The sequence below is a fragment of the Cheilinus undulatus genome, linkage group 9, assembly GCF_018320785.1.
Source record: "Cheilinus undulatus linkage group 9, ASM1832078v1, whole genome shotgun sequence".
NCBI classification, from domain to species: Eukaryota; Metazoa; Chordata; class Actinopteri; order Labriformes; family Labridae; genus Cheilinus; species Cheilinus undulatus.
The window spans coordinates 36898538-36916264 of record NC_054873.1 but is presented as its reverse complement, the minus strand read 5'-3'; the positions used below and the strand labels follow the sequence as shown (position 1 = coordinate 36916264).

At 38.8% G+C, this 17727-nt stretch overlaps 2 protein-coding genes across 4 annotated transcripts in view; one reads left to right on the top strand and one right to left on the bottom strand.

The window, feature by feature from the left end:
• The window catches only part of ckap5 (cytoskeleton associated protein 5), a 42700-nt gene extending 34412 nt beyond the window's left edge, over nt 1-8288 (bottom strand). For all 3 annotated transcript variants that reach the window (XM_041795007.1, XM_041795008.1, XM_041795009.1), the window contains exons 1-2: nt 8185-8288; nt 3013-3109 (exon numbers count right to left, since the gene is read on the bottom strand). In XM_041795007.1, coding sequence (XP_041650941.1) covers nt 3013-3069 — 57 coding nt within the window. In that variant the 5' untranslated portion in view covers nt 3070-3109; nt 8185-8288. The remainder of the gene's footprint in view (nt 1-3012; nt 3110-8184) is intronic.
• Nucleotides 8289-10705: 2417 nt separating this feature from the next.
• c9h11orf49 (chromosome 9 C11orf49 homolog) lies at nt 10706-17326 on the top strand. The gene is made up of 9 exons (XM_041795792.1): nt 10706-10933; nt 11041-11143; nt 11274-11404; nt 11514-11598; nt 12284-12369; nt 13991-14198; nt 14389-14498; nt 14689-14752; nt 16695-17326. The coding sequence occupies exons 1-9, from the start codon at nt 10891-10893 to the stop codon at nt 16861-16863; spliced, it is 999 nt and encodes a 332-aa protein (XP_041651726.1). The 5' UTR covers nt 10706-10890; the 3' UTR covers nt 16864-17326.
• The last annotated feature ends 401 nt before the right edge of the window (nt 17327-17727 follow it).

Genomic DNA, 17727 nt, shown 5'->3' with positions numbered 1-17727 from the left:
TTTAGCTTAAGCAGTTGTTCTCACGGATACATTGTGTATGAAATTGCTTAAACTTGCTCTGTTTTTGGCAAAGAGCTTTAAATGTTCTTGCACCATTATCTTTGTCTTAGCTATAGGGTCACATTAAACTTAAGCATTGTATTAGTTTGGGAGATATAAAACCAGAAAAAGATCTTTTGACCAGTGTATTCACATTATTTTTTTCTGCTGAAAGCTGGTGATTTTTCCACTGATGTAATCACTGTTTGTTATAGTCAGTTGTCTTTGCCAGGATTTCCTTTTGAAAGCAATTCTGTATCTCAATGGGAACATTTCTGGTTTACCAGTGGTAGAAACTATATTCTAACTGAAGTCAATAAACAGTGTGCAATGATGGTCGTATGTAAATAAGGTATATCAGCCCATGAAAATTATTGTTTACAGAAACTTACAGCTGCTAGTCGTTCTAAGGGGATAATAAGCAGACTGGCATGGAATTTCAGAGACAGACACCAGTTTTGAAGGGGAAATACTTGGAGAATAGACTGTGGGTGTGGTGCATTTTTGAGCTGGAATGAACAGACTATAGATGCAAAATTTGATTGTTTTAAATCCAGTGCTGTGATATTTTCATAGCTGAAACCTAAAGTGACAACGTTTCTATTATAAACTTGACCTGCTACTCTTAATGTGACCGTATTTGATTCTACAACAAAGGGTAAACGTATGCTTTAGAAATATCGACATCAGTAATGAAAAACAAATAAATTTCATATACAGGCAGTATATCATTGATACAAATCAGCAGAAATGTTCATATCTGCCAATGCAGTTATCGACTTTTGAAGCTATAATTTGCTGATACCAAAATTTCTTTGTTGATATTGTACTGACATGTCGATGCAAGGGTACACAGAAGACTACTTCAACACGTAAACAAATGTATGTGCAGATATCAACATGGACCTCACACCAGATAAAGCAGGATTTAGCCTAAAAAATACCACCTGCCACAGTTTTTAAGCATTCAGATATTCAACACAAACTGTAGGAAGTATGTGTAGTAATATATAAGAATAATTCAAAGTATCTAAAGGAGCAGTCAGAAAGAGGCTTATTTTATGCAAAGCAATTGTATTTTTGAGAAAATGCTAAACCAGTAATAGAAAAAAAACTTTTTCCTCTTCAGATGTTTACATCTACATAACAACTCTGGCATTTGTTTTTAGACAAAGTGGTTTGCTGGTTAACAGGATGCTTTTAAATCATGGATTAGAGAGGTGTATTAATTTAATCCCATGTTTAAAACCTTCTGAGGATAAGGATCTAACTACGAGAGGTAACAAAGCACTTAAAGGTCGGTCAAAAGCTGCATTTGAGAGTTAATCTGAAGCTCATAAATAACTAATTACATCATAATTTCCAATAAAAGTGGTTTAAACAAAAAACTAGGGAAGTAGTGGAAGGATCCATTAGTTGGTCTACAATATATGCAGAGCCTACAAAGTAAACACTGTGAATGAGGGTTGACTTATATTATACCACTGTACGATTGCAATTATGTTGTGCACATATGCAACAGTCACAAAGCAGGATGTGCGCTGTCAGTCATGTAAAGACATGCCATATTTCTGTTTGAATCAAACACGTGCCAGTTTTTCATGACTAAAAAACGTCTAATATCATCTCAGTAGGGCTGACAGCTTCCATTCGATTGGTCAATTGTTTGGTTGAAAAGCCTTTGTTCGACCAAGATCACCTTAAAGAGTTACTGCGCTGGGATCACGGAGATCAAAGGCAGGTGTGCTGATTGTCTCTCAATTAATTATTTTTTTAGTACACCGTGATGAGCCTAAAAAAAATGTATGAATGCTTCCAAAGGCTCGTTATGTTCATTTAAGGATCATTTAGAGTACCAAGCAGGTGCAGTAAGGAACCTGTATGGATTAAACTGGTCCCCAACGAGGTAATTTTTTTTTTTTTCACCTGAACAATCAATAGATTGGTTGGTGCCTGGGTGTGATCTTGGTCCACCAAGTTTTCCTTTGGTTGACTTCAGCCCTACATCTCAGTGTACAAAGAACTGATCACTCTACATGCTGAGTCTCTGGGTCAGCTGCATGTTAAGGGTAAACAAGCACACAATAATACAGCCGTCACAGATGCTCTGCACGATGCTCAATACAGAAATTCAATTACAGAAGTAAGTCTCATTGCCAGTGTGTTCAAACCACCAGCAGCACCATGTCCTTGTTAACAACACTGGACAGACATACGAGCTCCTACAGATGAGCTGGTGAGTATTTACTTTGCTGCCACAACTGCAGTCTCTTCTACAGAGAAGAATCAAGACAACCTCACTACAACTTAGAGAAGAAAGCTGTACGAGACAGTGAGCTTTAGTTTAATTACAAGCTACCATCATTGGCTTGAGATGCAGATTAAATGTAATACAAGCACTATTAGAAATGGTTATCCTCACATTGGCTCTACTCCTCCATATTGGTGTAAAGAGCTGATGTCAGAAGGTCAAACTAACTGGGTAAAAACAGGATGGTTGGATTTGGTTTTAGACTTTAGAACCAAATAAAATATTTCTGTAGCATTGAAACACTTAACTGTGTGAGGCATGTATGAGGTATTTATCTTTTTTAAAAATCCTGTATTCTGGGGAGCAGGTGGCCTTGTGGTTAAAGGCGCTCCCCATGTACGTGGGCGGCCCGGGGTTTGAATCCGGCCTGAGGCCCTTTACCGCATGTCTCTCCCCCACTCTTGACCCTGTTTCTGACTCTATCCACTGTCCTCCTCTATCTAATGAAGGCACAAAAATGCCCAAAAATAAATCTTAAAAAAACAAAAATCCTGTATTCTTCATATTACAATATATATTTGAGAAAAAATGGATCACAACAGGCACAAAGTAGATATGACGAATGTATCCTCTTGAGAAAAATCATTCTAAATTAAGCAAATTAGGGTGAAGATAAACCACAGAAAAGTTCTAACAGTACAGACAGACAGTAAGTCGGTCACCTTGTGTTCACATTTCTGGTCGATGGGAAGCTTCATCCACTCGCTATCGTCCCCCATGGTGGCCACTCAGGGGGTGGGCTTCCCCAAAGGTAATTAACTGGAAAACAAAGAAAATTATTGTCAACACTTAAGTTAAGCAGTGACTGATATTTCAGAGTTTAAAATAGAGTGATTTTAATGACAGAATTTGTAAAAACTCTCCCCATGGTTAACAAAACCATTAAAATAATAATAATGTGAAATTTGTCTGACATCCATCCATTTTCTACACCGCTTATCCTGTTGGGGTCACTGAGGGACTCAAGCCTATCCAAGCTGTCATTGGGCGAGAGGTAGGGTAAACCCTGGACTGGACGCTGACATATAGAAGCTGTCTATTCAAGTCCAGGCTCTGTCCTCTGTAGGAAGGATCCTCCCAAGTCAAGACCCTTGGAGGTGAGGTCAGAGTCCTCGCTGGCAACTCTTGAACACACATTTGGAACAGACTAGCGAGTGTGTGTTATTACGTCATAGGAAGGATCTTGCCCATATACGCAGCAGCGGCAGAAATCAAAATGGGAGGGGTACTAACAACAACTTTCACAAGTTTTACCCTGCGCCATCTCATCATCATATAATCATAATATTTATAACAATATGATCATATAGTCATATTGATTATTTAATATAATAATATAATATAATTACATAATGTAATATTATATGGCACTACTTTGACTATGAAATAATGATGACAACATATTTATGGTAACAGGACATTTAAATGTGTATTGACTGCGCAAGGACTTGGCTTTCTCCTGCTATTACGCAACTTTTTTTTTTTTTTTTTAAAGAGAAGGAAAACAAAGTGCATTGGACTGTGGGTAATTCCTGCGAGCGGAGGATACACATGTGCATCCTTGGAAATTCTCTAAAGGACTCAGTCCTTGGAAAAATTTCGAGGATCCTTGACATTGGAACAGTCCTCTGACGGCAGTTGATGACGTAGTATCCTTCAAAAACCACCATTCGAGGATCCTTCCTTGGCTTTGAGAAACAGCAAGAGACAGAGAGAGCCAGGCACGCTCACACCCACGGCCAATTTAGAGTCACCAATTAACCTAACGAACATGCCAGTGGTACTGGGAGGAGGTCTGAGTACCTGAAAAGAGCCTCTCTTTAGCATTGCACAATTCATTTCAGCACATCCTTGTCACAATTTTGCCTTTAGCAAAAACAACAAATCAAAAGTGAACTTTCTTTAGATCAGATGACTAAAAACTGTTCAGCCCTACTTCAATTTCACAGATATCCTGATGTCAATGAGAAACAAGACAGCCAACACATTCTGTCTTTTTAGAGTAGATACTGCAGCTGCACTTACCAAGTATGCATTTTGTTTATAGTCCAAGCCCATTTTGGGCATACAGTACAACCTCTTTGTTTCAATGCACCTTGAACTTTGATTTTCTTGCTTAAAACACCTGCTTAACTCAATTTTTTCACAGACATTATCTGGTCCTGGATATGGCATCACTGTCCAGGCTTGTTCTAATTTTACCCAGTGGTGACTGGTGTTCCTGCAGATTTTTTTAGCCTGCAGCCTTTACGTTTTTTCTGCTCAGAACACCATTATAGATGAGACACCAGTAAAACTAATCAGAACACTTCAAACTGCAAATGTCAATTATGACTCTGTTACATAATGTATATGGCAGTTTATATATCTACAAATGTACTTTTAAGATGATTAAAGCAACTTATAATTCTGAAGCCATTCAAAATGTGACACACCCAAATGATGTTTTAGGCCTTGTGAGAAACACTATCTTTCTGGCAACTACATTTGGAGAAGCATGGACACTGGAATACAATACATAACAGCACCATAACTGATTAGACTGATTGTAGGAATTATGCTGATAAAAATGCAAGTTCCCACTAATGACCCCGCAATTCATGCAATTTGAATTTTTCCAGAGGGATCAAGTTGCCACTTCGTCCATACATCACAATCTTCTTCTGTAACCAAATACAGAATACACTTCTCCTGTCATTACAGTTCAATCAATCTTAAAGTCCCAAGTGTTTCACCAAAGAAGCTTTGACATTGCAGCTGAAAAAGTGACTGAACAACACTCGACCGTTATAACAAAAAACAGCACTCACTTTCTCACATGAATTCACTCTAACTTGAAAGCCTGAGCATGTGATTGTCTAATGCACATTCAGGGAGGGGCTATGAGTTCATATTTCATATTGATCCAAGCCAGTAAAGTAAACAGGCAAAACATCACCATGTCTCTGCAAACTCCTCTCAGTTGGAGCCATTCTAACAAGCAAGACTGCAGACTTTGTCAGCTAAGACTTCAAGTATAACATTGATCCACAACAACACCCATAACAAACTTAAATATGAAAAAAAAAATGCTACAGGGTATCCTGGGCTGAGAAAGCATACTCTGAAAACAGAGGGAAAAAAGGCTCTCATTTTGACCTTAGTATATAAACGGACTTGGTGGACTGTCAGGTCTGCCACAATTGCAAACCAGCATTTTTTTTCTTTATATAATTTATAAATAAATTATTAATGTTTGATTTTGGGCTTGTATCCAAAACTAAAATAAGGATGAACAACATGGGTATTGGCAGATGCTAGCTTAAAAAGGTTAAATACAGGTATCAGCAAATAGGATCATGTCTGCCAATATTTAAAGCCAAAATATCAGCAGTAAAAATCTCATATCAGCCTAAAATATCAGTGACAAATACACAAGTGTACTGTAAGGTACAGGTAGTTGCCAAGGGTGCCACACACTCAAGGAGGCCCACCATGAGCCATGAACATTTTGAAAAAAGCCTAAATGTAGAACAACTACCCAATAATCTACTTCCCTGCTCAGCTTGACTCTGCCTCTCTTTGCACATGAGACAATTGGTGTCTTTTAAAACTTTTATGAAACTGGCTAAAATGAGTTTCAATCAGTGGTCTGCTGTACAAATTATGTATATTCAGGTCGGGACTATATCAGAAAATATGTTCAAACTATGCTAGATTTGAATTTGTGCAACACTGATGCAACATGGTGCTGGTGACCATTCACTGATTTCCATTCCATGCAATAAAGATGTGAAGCTATAGTTTGTCAAGTGTGTAAACAACTGGTCCTTCATTGCTTTGTTTGAAACAATTGAACTTTAAACATCATGGCTATTTTGACACTCATCTTCAAACCATCTTTTTTTCCAAGCCCTCAAAGTGTCATCATGATTAGTGCTATTTCAGAAATAAACTGATGTACCACTTGAACATCAGTATTGGCTGAAATCATAGATAGACATCTCCTCTAAGCACCAATTTTGGCAGTCCATGTGTGTAGAGACGCACAGATTGTGAAAATTCTGTTTAACATAACAATTTTGCAGACGCCTATGTTTTCTCATCACCTCTTTTGTGGTAAGACTCACACTATGCCAGCATTTTCTCTCATATTTGACCATTAAAACAGCTCAGAGTTTGTATCACCGATCACTTCTTTTGCCCTGCAAAACATATCTTTTTAGATTAAGCAGCTACAAATACCAGATGTCTGCATTAAACTGATGGACAAAACAAATAAACATTGGAAAAGGATACCTGCTAATAAATCATTATTTGCTGATGGCTGATGTCTGTAAACCTGTGAATTCTGTGTGGTCTATAGTTATGCGTATGTTCGTAATACTAGCAAACTAGTTTACTTAACTGCTGACTCTGAGAAAAGGTTTTTTTATTGCCAGGAAATGTCACCTGTTGGACAAACTCTGACATGTTCTCATGGTCAAGCGTGTAAGATAGTGTTGGCAGTGTTGCTGTGACACACTATCCCTTTCTAAATGCACTTAAACATTTTCCAAGGCATGTCTAGATTTGCAATACATCTACTAACAACTTCACTGGAAAACAGGCACAAAGATTGAGGCAGAAGTAATAAAAACATCTGTATCAGAATAAAGTATAAGCTAAATTTTTACTTTCAACATCAGTATATGCACTGTTTTTGTAAAAGGTGCATGTCTTGTTTATTTCAGTGTGGATTTGTAAGTAAACATTTATGCCTGTCTTTTTTTTTTATTGATTTGACAACATGTGATATTCTAAACAGATGATATATTTTAGATCAAGTGAAGCACTCCTGAAGTCCTGCCCCCACCCACCAATAATACTGTGCATATAATGGCAATAAACACTAAGTATTTACTTAACACGTATACTGATAAGAGCAAACAATATCAATGTCATTCAAATCCTGTTTCCCATTCTCCATCAGAGTGGTTACAATTGAACTATAATTAGACCTTCAGACGAATGATTGGTAAATTTTGCGTTAAAAAATATGGATTATAACCCCCCCAAAAAATGTAAATAATCATAATTATAATTTATGTTCTACAAGTTAAGCATGAATTGGTGAAAGCATGTGAGAGGCGGCAGAAAACCGCCAGAAATCTGGTTGACATTTGCAAACTACGAACAAGAATAAACAAACGATTACTTTAAATGATTAATGAATTAACCTTGCGTTGGTGGGAAATGAATTGTTTCCACATTCTGATACATCTTTGCACATCATGAGCATCTACTCTGCTGCACCTAGAAACAAGACTGCACCCTTAAAAATAAGCCGTCGTTGGCAGCACGGTTGGCATCCGTCTGCATGCGGGGGCAATCATCCTGCCACCTGAATATTTATTGGTTGTCACCAGCCTGGCGTGTAGTTTTCTGTCTGATGATGGTCAAAATTTTAACTAGCTGCCGTTAGTTAGAAGTTAATTAGATGAGCGCCATTAACTAGTGAGCTAACTTAGCAGCGGCAGTGACAGTTGCTAGGTTAGCTTCTAAACCCGCTCATTCAGCTTGAAGCGGCTTGAACGGAGATACAAGCCCTTCGTGTCAAATATAACCCCCAAAAGCTTACGCGGTTTGAACACCAAAAGTCCAAAATATGAGCTTTGTCTGTCAACGGTCGGTATCAGCCGTTAGCTGTCTAGAAACCAGGCTATGAGCTAACCTTTCATCCGCGCCAACACAGCCAGGCCTGACAACGCAGTTCATAGCAGCAACAGCAGAGACACAACAGCCTAGCATGCTAGTTCAGAGTCAAACACGAGATTTAACGAAAATAACAAAATGATTTTATATCGCTGGGATACCTGTTTGCTTCTTTAGGAGACAATACGATGCCGAGTATTCAGGTCGATGAGGTTGATAGTGGTATCACAGAAGGAGACGCTCAGCCAAGCTTTATACATGCGTCGATACTGCAAAGACGAAACATAACTTCCTTTTCAAAATAAAACGAACAGCAACAACTTTTTTAAGATAAGAACGGCGCTACCATTCAACGACAATAAATTACGTGTTTCAAAAGATCTTTTGTATACAAAAATTAAATAAAAAATGTCACTGATATGTGTGTTTTCCATAAAATGAAGACGTGTTACACACCTCTTTCAAATACGAACAGACATCCATTTCCGGTTTGACCTCTGCTGCGTGTGTTTAACTTGATGAAGCTTTTTGAAATACCTCCAAGGGCGGAGAGACAGAGGAGGGGCGGAGACAGGGGCACCACCCTGACTACATCACTTCACTGTTCAGATATTAACTTCACGCACAGTGTCGGCACAAACAAATCATATGTACACTTTAAAATCACCATCATAGGAGAATATGTTCATCTAAACCTTTTTCCCCAAATTAAACCTAAATAGGCTCATTTATTTATTATCAGCGGTTTATTGATCTTCCTTATTTGTCACTTGACAAAAGCACTGATTGGCTGCATTTAAACTATGACCCGCCCCTAGTGTACCCGATTCCAATTCTGGATTGGACTATTTCACTCATAACGTCTCTTTAGAAGAGTTTTAATTGGCTGTTCTAAAAAAAAAGCCGTCCTCAAAGAAAATGTATTTTATCCATTATTGGTCCATTCATGTTTTACCTTTTCAAGAATGTACCCTGAGTGGCTGAAGGCTATGTGTAAGCATACTGGCCTACTTTTGCATTCCTATGCTGCGTGCTGGTAAATGTCTTATTTAGAGCAATGCAGTAAACAAGGCAAATTGCAACTCCAGAGAAAATTAACATTGCATTTTGGGCCTAGGTAAGGCATGAACGAGATTGGTGGGGGAAACGCGCATATTAGGAGATAGTGAAAACAAGAAAATACATGCAACAACCAATCAGTGAAAACAAGAAAAATGCTGTTTCTTTCAAATGAAACAACAAAACAATACATTGTCAGCCCTTCTTTCTTTGTTTCTTGTCTGAGTTATTCAATTAGAAAAAGCAATAGGCTCTTGGGTAATGAGTATAAAACCCTTTTGATGAAAAAATAAATGTTGTTCTTTTAAACCTCATTAAATTATTTTGAAAAACAATCTAACAATGGCAATGTCACTTGTTTCATTGTAGTGGCACTATATACCTGCAAAAAGGTCAGTAAATTGTAGGAAAATGTTTTAGTATAGTCAAGCTACTGTTTTTGAAAGCTTGCAACAGCCAGTATCTGCATTTAGATATCAGCAGAGAGCTGGATCAGCCTATATGGATCCAGGGCATGAGAGTTTTGATCTTGTTGGAAGTTAAGTAGTAAAATAAAAACAGGTGTGCTTATTTTTTTCAAAAATAACATTTTTTTTATTATTTTGTTATTTATCTTGGATTATGACAGCCTTAAGGACAGAGGAACTGTGTGAGATAGATAGCCTTAAGATCAAAACATACAATAAAAAAATCAATGGTAATGAAATCTTAACAATATTAAATGAATGACAGGTGTAAGTTATATTTAAGTCATTATTCTGAGTCATACACAAAGAGATCATATTTGACCTCAAGTAATCATAAATTGGCTTGCCTTTTACATGGCAATATAAATGATAAATGCAGCAAGTTGTAATTATAATCATGGATCTGATTCTGTTGAGAGGACTTTTCCCCTCCCACTACAACAACTTAAAGTGTTTCGCCCATGGATTACTGATGGGTCCTCTGTAAAAATCAAATAGTCTACAAATATCATATGGATATCCTTTTAGTTGTATAACAAAAAGACTGTTGATACAGTTTGGGATGAAGTGTTGTATTAGAGCTGCACAGTTTGGTAATAATATGTGATTGTTAGTATACTAGACAATAATTGCATTGGGATTATGGTATAACGCATAAATGGTATCATATTCGTTATCAAGGAAAATGCAGAGAATAATGATGAAGGTGTATACAACACAAAACATAGAAATATTGAGAAGCATACAAAAAACAAAAACCTGTTTTACTGTATTTCTCACAAGATCACTTTTCCCAAAAATACAAGTTTTTCTAAAAAAAAAAAAAAAAAAAATTCAGTGATACTTCTACAAAGTGCAGTTGAGGCCCTATAGTAAAATTTCAGGCTTTTATTCGGGCATTTCTGTAAAACTTTTTATGTATTACTTAAATCAGAGAGCTAATAAGGTTGGTCATAAAATTAAAAGGAATTAATAATAATGTATCTATTTTTTGTTATTATTATTATTATTATTATTATTATTATTATCGTTGTTGTAGATAGTGGTAGTAGGCTAGTTGTGCCGATCTAGTAGTTACTTCAACACAGCATAGGAACCTTTGTACGCTACGTTTTTGAAGGAATTAAATTAATGTAACTCACAACACGGTGACGTTTCCATGGAAGCCCACCATGTCAGAAGGGCCCATCTTGATCGCTATCAGAATCTCAAGGATACTGAAATGATAAAGCTAAAATAAATTACGTAGCCAGCTAAGAGACGATAAAAGTCAATCACAGATAAGTCGTGTATATTGACTCTTGTTTTAAACATTAGCTACTAGCCTAAAGCACGAGCAGAATGAACCGTTTTAATTCCACCGTCCCCGTCGACGAGTACCTCGGTATGTTCATCGCCAAGCTATCCCTTTGCTAAATAATGTTTTAAAATCTATCAACAAACTATTTAACCATTGTAAATGTTTGTATGTGTGCTTTCTTTCTATTCCAGCCGACAGTAACGTGTTATTTTACCTGAGTGACGCAGTGACCCAGCTGCTGGAGCATAAGGAGGAATACACGCAGTTTGGAGTGATCCGCTACTTTGCTGAATAGTATGTCCCACCCAGCACACCCACAGTCATTTATTCTTAGATGGGGATTGTTAAAATTCGACTCATGCAGGGAGTGGTTTATTCTGTTGTTCTCCCTCCGTCATTTTTGTGCTTGTGTGTGTAATTGTAGCTTCAGCAGCGTGAAGAACAGTAACCACATCCTCTTCAGAGAGTATAACTACATTAAGGCTACTCCTCACAACAGGGCCTCCTTCATCAGAGTCTTCTGGAGATGCTACAGGCAGATTGGGAAGAGTGGAGGTGAGAGAGAGTCAGAAAAAATGAGAATGAATGCATTTGTTTTCAGCCTGATTTGACCGTCTTAATTCAAAGATGCACTGAGTTTTATGTATTCCTTGTTGCTCTGCAGACTTGCTGTCCATGCTGGAGTACAGATCTCTGCTGCAATTACTGTGTCCAGACTTCCCAGCAGAGATGGTGCAGAGCGCAGCAAGGTCAGTACACTGGCAGCATAAGAAAAAACAAAGCTCTGGCACTCAGAAGTAAAGCGGCTTTCTGTTTATATAAATGCAAATGGATGTATCCTGTCAAGCACTTTTCTAGTCATTTTACTGCTCAAAGCCATGTTTTACACTGACCTCACCCCTGTTTCCAACTCTATCTCTATCTCTAACTGTCCTCAACTCTTAATAAAGACATTAAAAGCCCAGTATTACATTTAAAGAAATAAGTAAATAAATAAAATAAGAACCCATCTTGGTGGTTCAGTGCCTGAACCCTCTGTATATTAGAATAATAAAACAAAGACAAAAGCCTGTCCAGTTTTCCTGATTGGTAAAACAGTGTAACATGATGTGTAGCGGTGATGACAGAGTGCATTTGAAGTTTGGCATGGATCAAACCTATGCATTCATGCCTAAAATAAACATAAAATAACAGTTAACTTTTTTAACCTTCGTAAAGATTTTCTACGAGACACCTTTTCAATGTATTTTGATTAGTTATGAAATAATTTTGATGTAAAATTTCTGTAAACTGTTAATAACAACTCACAAAGGTAACTAATGTTGAAATGTGTTACAGCTGGGAGATTTGGCCCTTTATCAAATACATAACTGGACTAAAACAGCTGACAGTAACCACTTGTAATGTTTTTTTTTTTTTGTTTTGATCCCCTAGAATTGTTTTGATGGACGATGCCATGGACTGTCTGATGTCATTCTCTGATTTCCTGTACGCTTTCCAGCTGCAGTTCTTCTATCAAGGTACAGTGATAACTACAGTTTCTTAATGGTTACAGTCTGCTGCATGTCTTTGTTTATACACTCTTATCAACCAGCATGTTAATGATGAACATTTGTTTCTGTTGTTTCTATTTGATGACTTTTTCAGTGACTTTATTTGACATTACTTATTTTGAATAGGTGTTATTAAAAACGAATGTGTTAGTCATGTATAGCGACTCCAAAAACCAGCCTTGTCGCTTGAGAGGAAAGGTGTGGGTACTGTATTTTGTCTGACGCGCTGCCGGCTTGTGAAGAGAAGCACACTGAGGCTTTGAATACACTTTAGGTGTTTTTAATGAAACAGCAGCTTGCACAGTTACACACTGGATGGATTCGAGTGCACAGTAGCAAACAAAAGGCAAAGCGAAGCGAAGCGGTCAACAAAAATTACGGCTACCCCTCTCCCCTCTCTCCACCTGACTGCAGGTAAACACGCCTCTAAGTCCTAACCGGCAAAATATAGAAATATACATCACGTGACCCAAGCTCCCGTGCGTTACCACAGCAACCCAAACACCACGTGACACATACACACATACTACATTATGGCTCCTACATCATGCCTTATCTTATTTCATTTCAATAAAATTTTTGTTTTATTGTTTGGTGGCATAAACTCTGTGGTTGCTGAGTTTGAGGAATCTAAACATTACTTTATCTAAGGTTAGTGTTGGTATGATGGGTGGTGAGAGCTTACATTAAGATGCCATAGCTCACTGCCATACTCCCCAATGTATTTTTCGTGTGATCTGGGATGTCCCAGCTCTTGCCACCCATCTGTCTAAATATTTGGGTTGGAGTGGGGGAGGTCATATGGGGCCACACATGATTATATTAATCTATACTGAGACCCTAATTATTGAATATGATTACTCAGTGATCTTTTATTTATAAAACTTAGACATTCTTAATACTCTAACATTCTGAACACTGAAAAACAAGCAATACATGAAAATAAGTGAAAACAACATACTTTATAAGAATAATTGCATACAATTTCAATGCATAAATAGCAATAAATTGACTGTTTTAAATAGTGGTGATGTGCTTTTTTGGCCAAAATATCACAACCAAGACTGAAAAATTTAACATGCATTACAAAACCTCTACAAAAACAGAACAAGTGAAGCAAAGCATGCAGAGCAGTAATCATTTAATCTCAATTATCTATTTTCTGTGATTGTGAGAAGCTAAAATTGTAATTAAAACTGAAACTCAATTAATTGCCAAGTGCTAGTAGGTAACAGTGGCATTGTCAAGACTTGGAGCTTTCATGTGCACAGCCTTGGCTTGTTGAAAGTGGTGATTGGTGATTTATGCACTTATCAGTAATGCAAAGAAACAGAATTGAGGTAAGGGGTCTCTTCACTGAGCGCTTATCCTTTCATTAGGGGACAAGTATCTTGTTTTTATTTCACATTCAAAAAGGTGAAAAAAATGTGATCACCTGAAGACATTTCTTACTCTTATTTTCCTACTTTCTGTACCAATCAATACTTGGAAATAAATGTATTACCAACAGACCAGAGTTATTTGATATTTTCATTAAACAAAACCTGAATAAACAGAAGATGTGACCACCCTGTGTGCTTGTTTGTAGAGTTCCTGGACAGCGTGCTGGTGATCTACCAGGATCTGTTGTCAGGGAAGAGTCCAAACACCGTCATCGTCCCCACATCCGACTCCATCGAGCAACTTCCCTCTGTGGCTGCAGAGGAGAACGAAAAAGAGGAAAGGCAGCAGGATGGGGTGGAGCCGTCTACTCTGGCTCAGTGTATAGATGACCTGTGTGACAGGTTCAAACACAGGTAATTATACATACCCTCATAAACATAGACGCACAAGGGCTTGACAGTTTTAATATTTATCAGTATCTTTTCAGACAAGGGTAAACTAATATCCTTTGTATCGATGTATTAATGTTGATGTTGATTTAAAAAAATGCTAGACCAAATGCAGTATAAAGTTTGTTTATGGTTAGTGTTTGTGTATGTGTAGTCATCCTCCCAGGTCCTGTATGAGAGAAGCTCTGGAGCAGGTAGACAAGGTGTCCTACTACAGCTTTGTAATGAGCCTGGCCAAACATGAAACTATCAACCAGACTATTGGTATTTAATACTTCCCTATTTCTACCATTCATGCTAACATGCAAAGAGATGATTTGTTGTAAAGTGTTTAACTTGATTCAGACTCCACTTTCCAAACTGGACTTAACTTCATATATATGCTAAACATTTATTTGAAAGTTGTCTTTGTGGAGGACTGATGCTTTAAAAACTTTTCACCCTCTTTCTGCAGGAGCATTACCCAGCAAGGCAGAGCTGCTAATTGACCCAGAGATGGATCAGGAGCTGGACAAGTTGTAAGAACACATGCACAGAAATACACGGCCTTGCACACAGACTGAGGACTCGACACACAGTTTCCATTAAAAGTATTCACCCTCTACGATGTTTTATCCGTGAAATTATTTTCCAAATCCATCCATCCATCCATCTTCTTCCGCTTATCCGAGGTCAGGTCACGGGGGCAGCAGCCTAAGCAGGGAAGCCCAGACTTCCCTCTCCCTGGCTACTTCGTCCAGCTCTTCCCGGGGATCCCAAGGCATTCCGAGGCCAGCCGAGAGACATAGTCTCTCCAGCGTGTCCTGGGTCTTCCCCAGGGCCTCCTCCCGGTGGGACCTGCCCAGAACATCTCACCAGGGAGGTGTCCAGGAGGCATCCAGACCAGATGCAGGAGCCACCTCTGATCTGCCTCCTCTCAACGCGGAGGAGCAGCGGCTCTACTCCGAGTCCCTCCTGGCTGGCCAAGCTTCTCACCCTATCTCTAAGGGAGAGCCCTCATTTCGGCTGCTTGTATCCGCAATGTCATTCTTTCTGTCACTACCCATAGCTCGTGACCATAGGTGGGGGTAGGAACGTAGATCAACCTGTTAATCGAGAGCTTTGCCTTTCCACTCAGCTCTTTCTTCACCACGACACAGCCCTTTTCAAGTCTAGCCACAAATTCCTTATTAGATCAAGGTCTGGGCTTTGACTCCACCGCTCCAGAACATTCACCTTGTTGTCTTTAAACAATTTCATTGTAGTTTTTCGCTGTATGCTTCGGGTCATTGTCTTGCAGGAAATAAATCTTATCCCAGGCCAAAGTTTTCTTGCAGGCTGAATAAGATTTTCTTTTAGGATTGACCTATATTTTGCTGCATTCATTTTACCCTCTACTTTTACAAGCCTTCCAGGGTTGGCTGCCGAGAAGCATCCACACAGCATTATGCTGCCACAACTTTACTTCATGGTAGGGATGATTATGTGGTGATGTGAGGTGTTTGGTGCCCATTAAATGTAGCATCTTTTCTGATGACCAAGAAGCACCATTTTAGTCTTATCAGACCAAAGAACTTTCTTTTACTTCCCCATGGAGTCTCCCACATGCCTTTTGGTGAACTCAAGCTGATATTCAATCAGAATTTGTCTCTAACAGTGGCTTTCTCTGTGCCACTCTCCCATAAAGATTTGACTGGTGAAGATCCTGGGCAACAGTTGTATGCAGAGTCTCTCCAGTCTCAGCTGCTGAAGCTTGTAACTCCTTCAGAATAGTCATAGGTGCCTTGGTGGCCTCTCTTACTTGTCTCCTTCTTCCACCATCAGTTTGTGAGGATGGCTTCACATTGCTCCATTTTCCTTACAATTTTTGATGATGGATTTAGCTGAACTCCAGAGGATGTACAGTGCCTTGGATTTTTTTATCCATCCCCTGACTTATACTTTTCAATAATCTTTTCTCTGAGTTGCTTGGAGTGTTCCTTTGTCTTCATTATGTAACGGTCACCAGGAATACTGTTGAACCAGTGTTTTGGCCTTCCAGGCACAGGTGTCTTCATACTATAATCACTTGTGAAACGTTCACTGCACTCAAGTGATCCCCATTTAACTAGTTGTGAGACTACTGGCACTAATTAGCTGGACCTCTCTTGAATTGGATCTGTCACTTAAATATGACCACTTATTTTGAATTACTTTTTGCGTTTGGCATTACTTCACTTTGACAATAAATATATATCATTATTTTTTGTCTAATAAGCCAATTTATATTGACCATGATTGATTTCAAAAACCAGTTAAAGGGCAAGACATCCAAGGGGGTAAATACTTTTTACAGGCACTGTAATACTGTACAATACTGAACTGTCATTCAAGTTGACTGTTTCGTGACAAACACGCTCTTTAACCTGCTTTTCTATGCCTCCTGTGTTGTTTTGTTGCGCTTCCTCCCCCCATCACCTTTCTTGTCTGTTTTCTTTACAGAATTGCCCAGATCTCAGTGAGTCCTGGCAGTAACAGCAGTGGTAGTGCTGTGGGGGCACTGAAGGAGGTGCAGAGGAAGGCCTCCCCCAGGAGGAACATCCACCACAGGAGGAGAATGGAGGTGGAAAGTGATGGCTCCACAGAAGAGACAGACTCCTCTGAAAACTGACCATCAAACTCTGTGGCATGAAGACCCCCATCGTAGGTCCAGAGCTCACTGTGGCTGAACGGTTCATGGCATTAACTATTAGCCCTGATTTGCTGTGTAAACCTAAGTTCAAGCGCTCATCAAGACCCACATGAATAGAGGAAAACCCTACAAACAACTGGTAAAATAACACTACTTTTTGAAGTTTTTTGTCTTTTTAGACTCATAGCTGCTCCACAACATTGCTTATGCTGGCATCTCCCAACATGCTGTCATGTAAGGGTGCTGTGCCACTGAATCCATCCAATTTATCAGCGAGGAACTGCCATGCTCCATCAGAGCATGTGGGTGCATGCAGTGGGAGCGACTCAAACCTCCTGCCCTTTCTCTATTAGCTCCCGGGAGAACTCAGTGGTACACTTTTCCGATGTATATTGATTAAAACATTTGTTGATTTTTGAAAATAGTAAAAGCTCACAATGCCTTTAAAGAAGCATTTTTTCTTATAAAACGCAGCAATTCCAGCTCCATACTTGATGAGAAAGTGGGATGTCCTAACCTTGCAAAGCAGATGGATATGCCCGTTTCCTTGTTTTTCACTGGCGAATCCATCTTGCAAAGCTCCCATCTGAACCGTTTGGGCCTGGTTAGAAAGTGACAGGACCAATCAGCAACGAGGGGCAGTACTTTCAGGCGCAGCAGAGTCGTGACATAAAGAAGCAGCAGCAAGAGCTGGTGCAGTTATGGAGAAAGACATTACCGTGGATGCTGCTAAAGCGCCAGTTTTATCAGAACTTGACGACATTTCTTCATTAAAAGAAGAACAAAGAACAGCAGTGAGTTGTTTTCTTTTCAAAAACAACCAAGGTCGAGTACTTACATGTC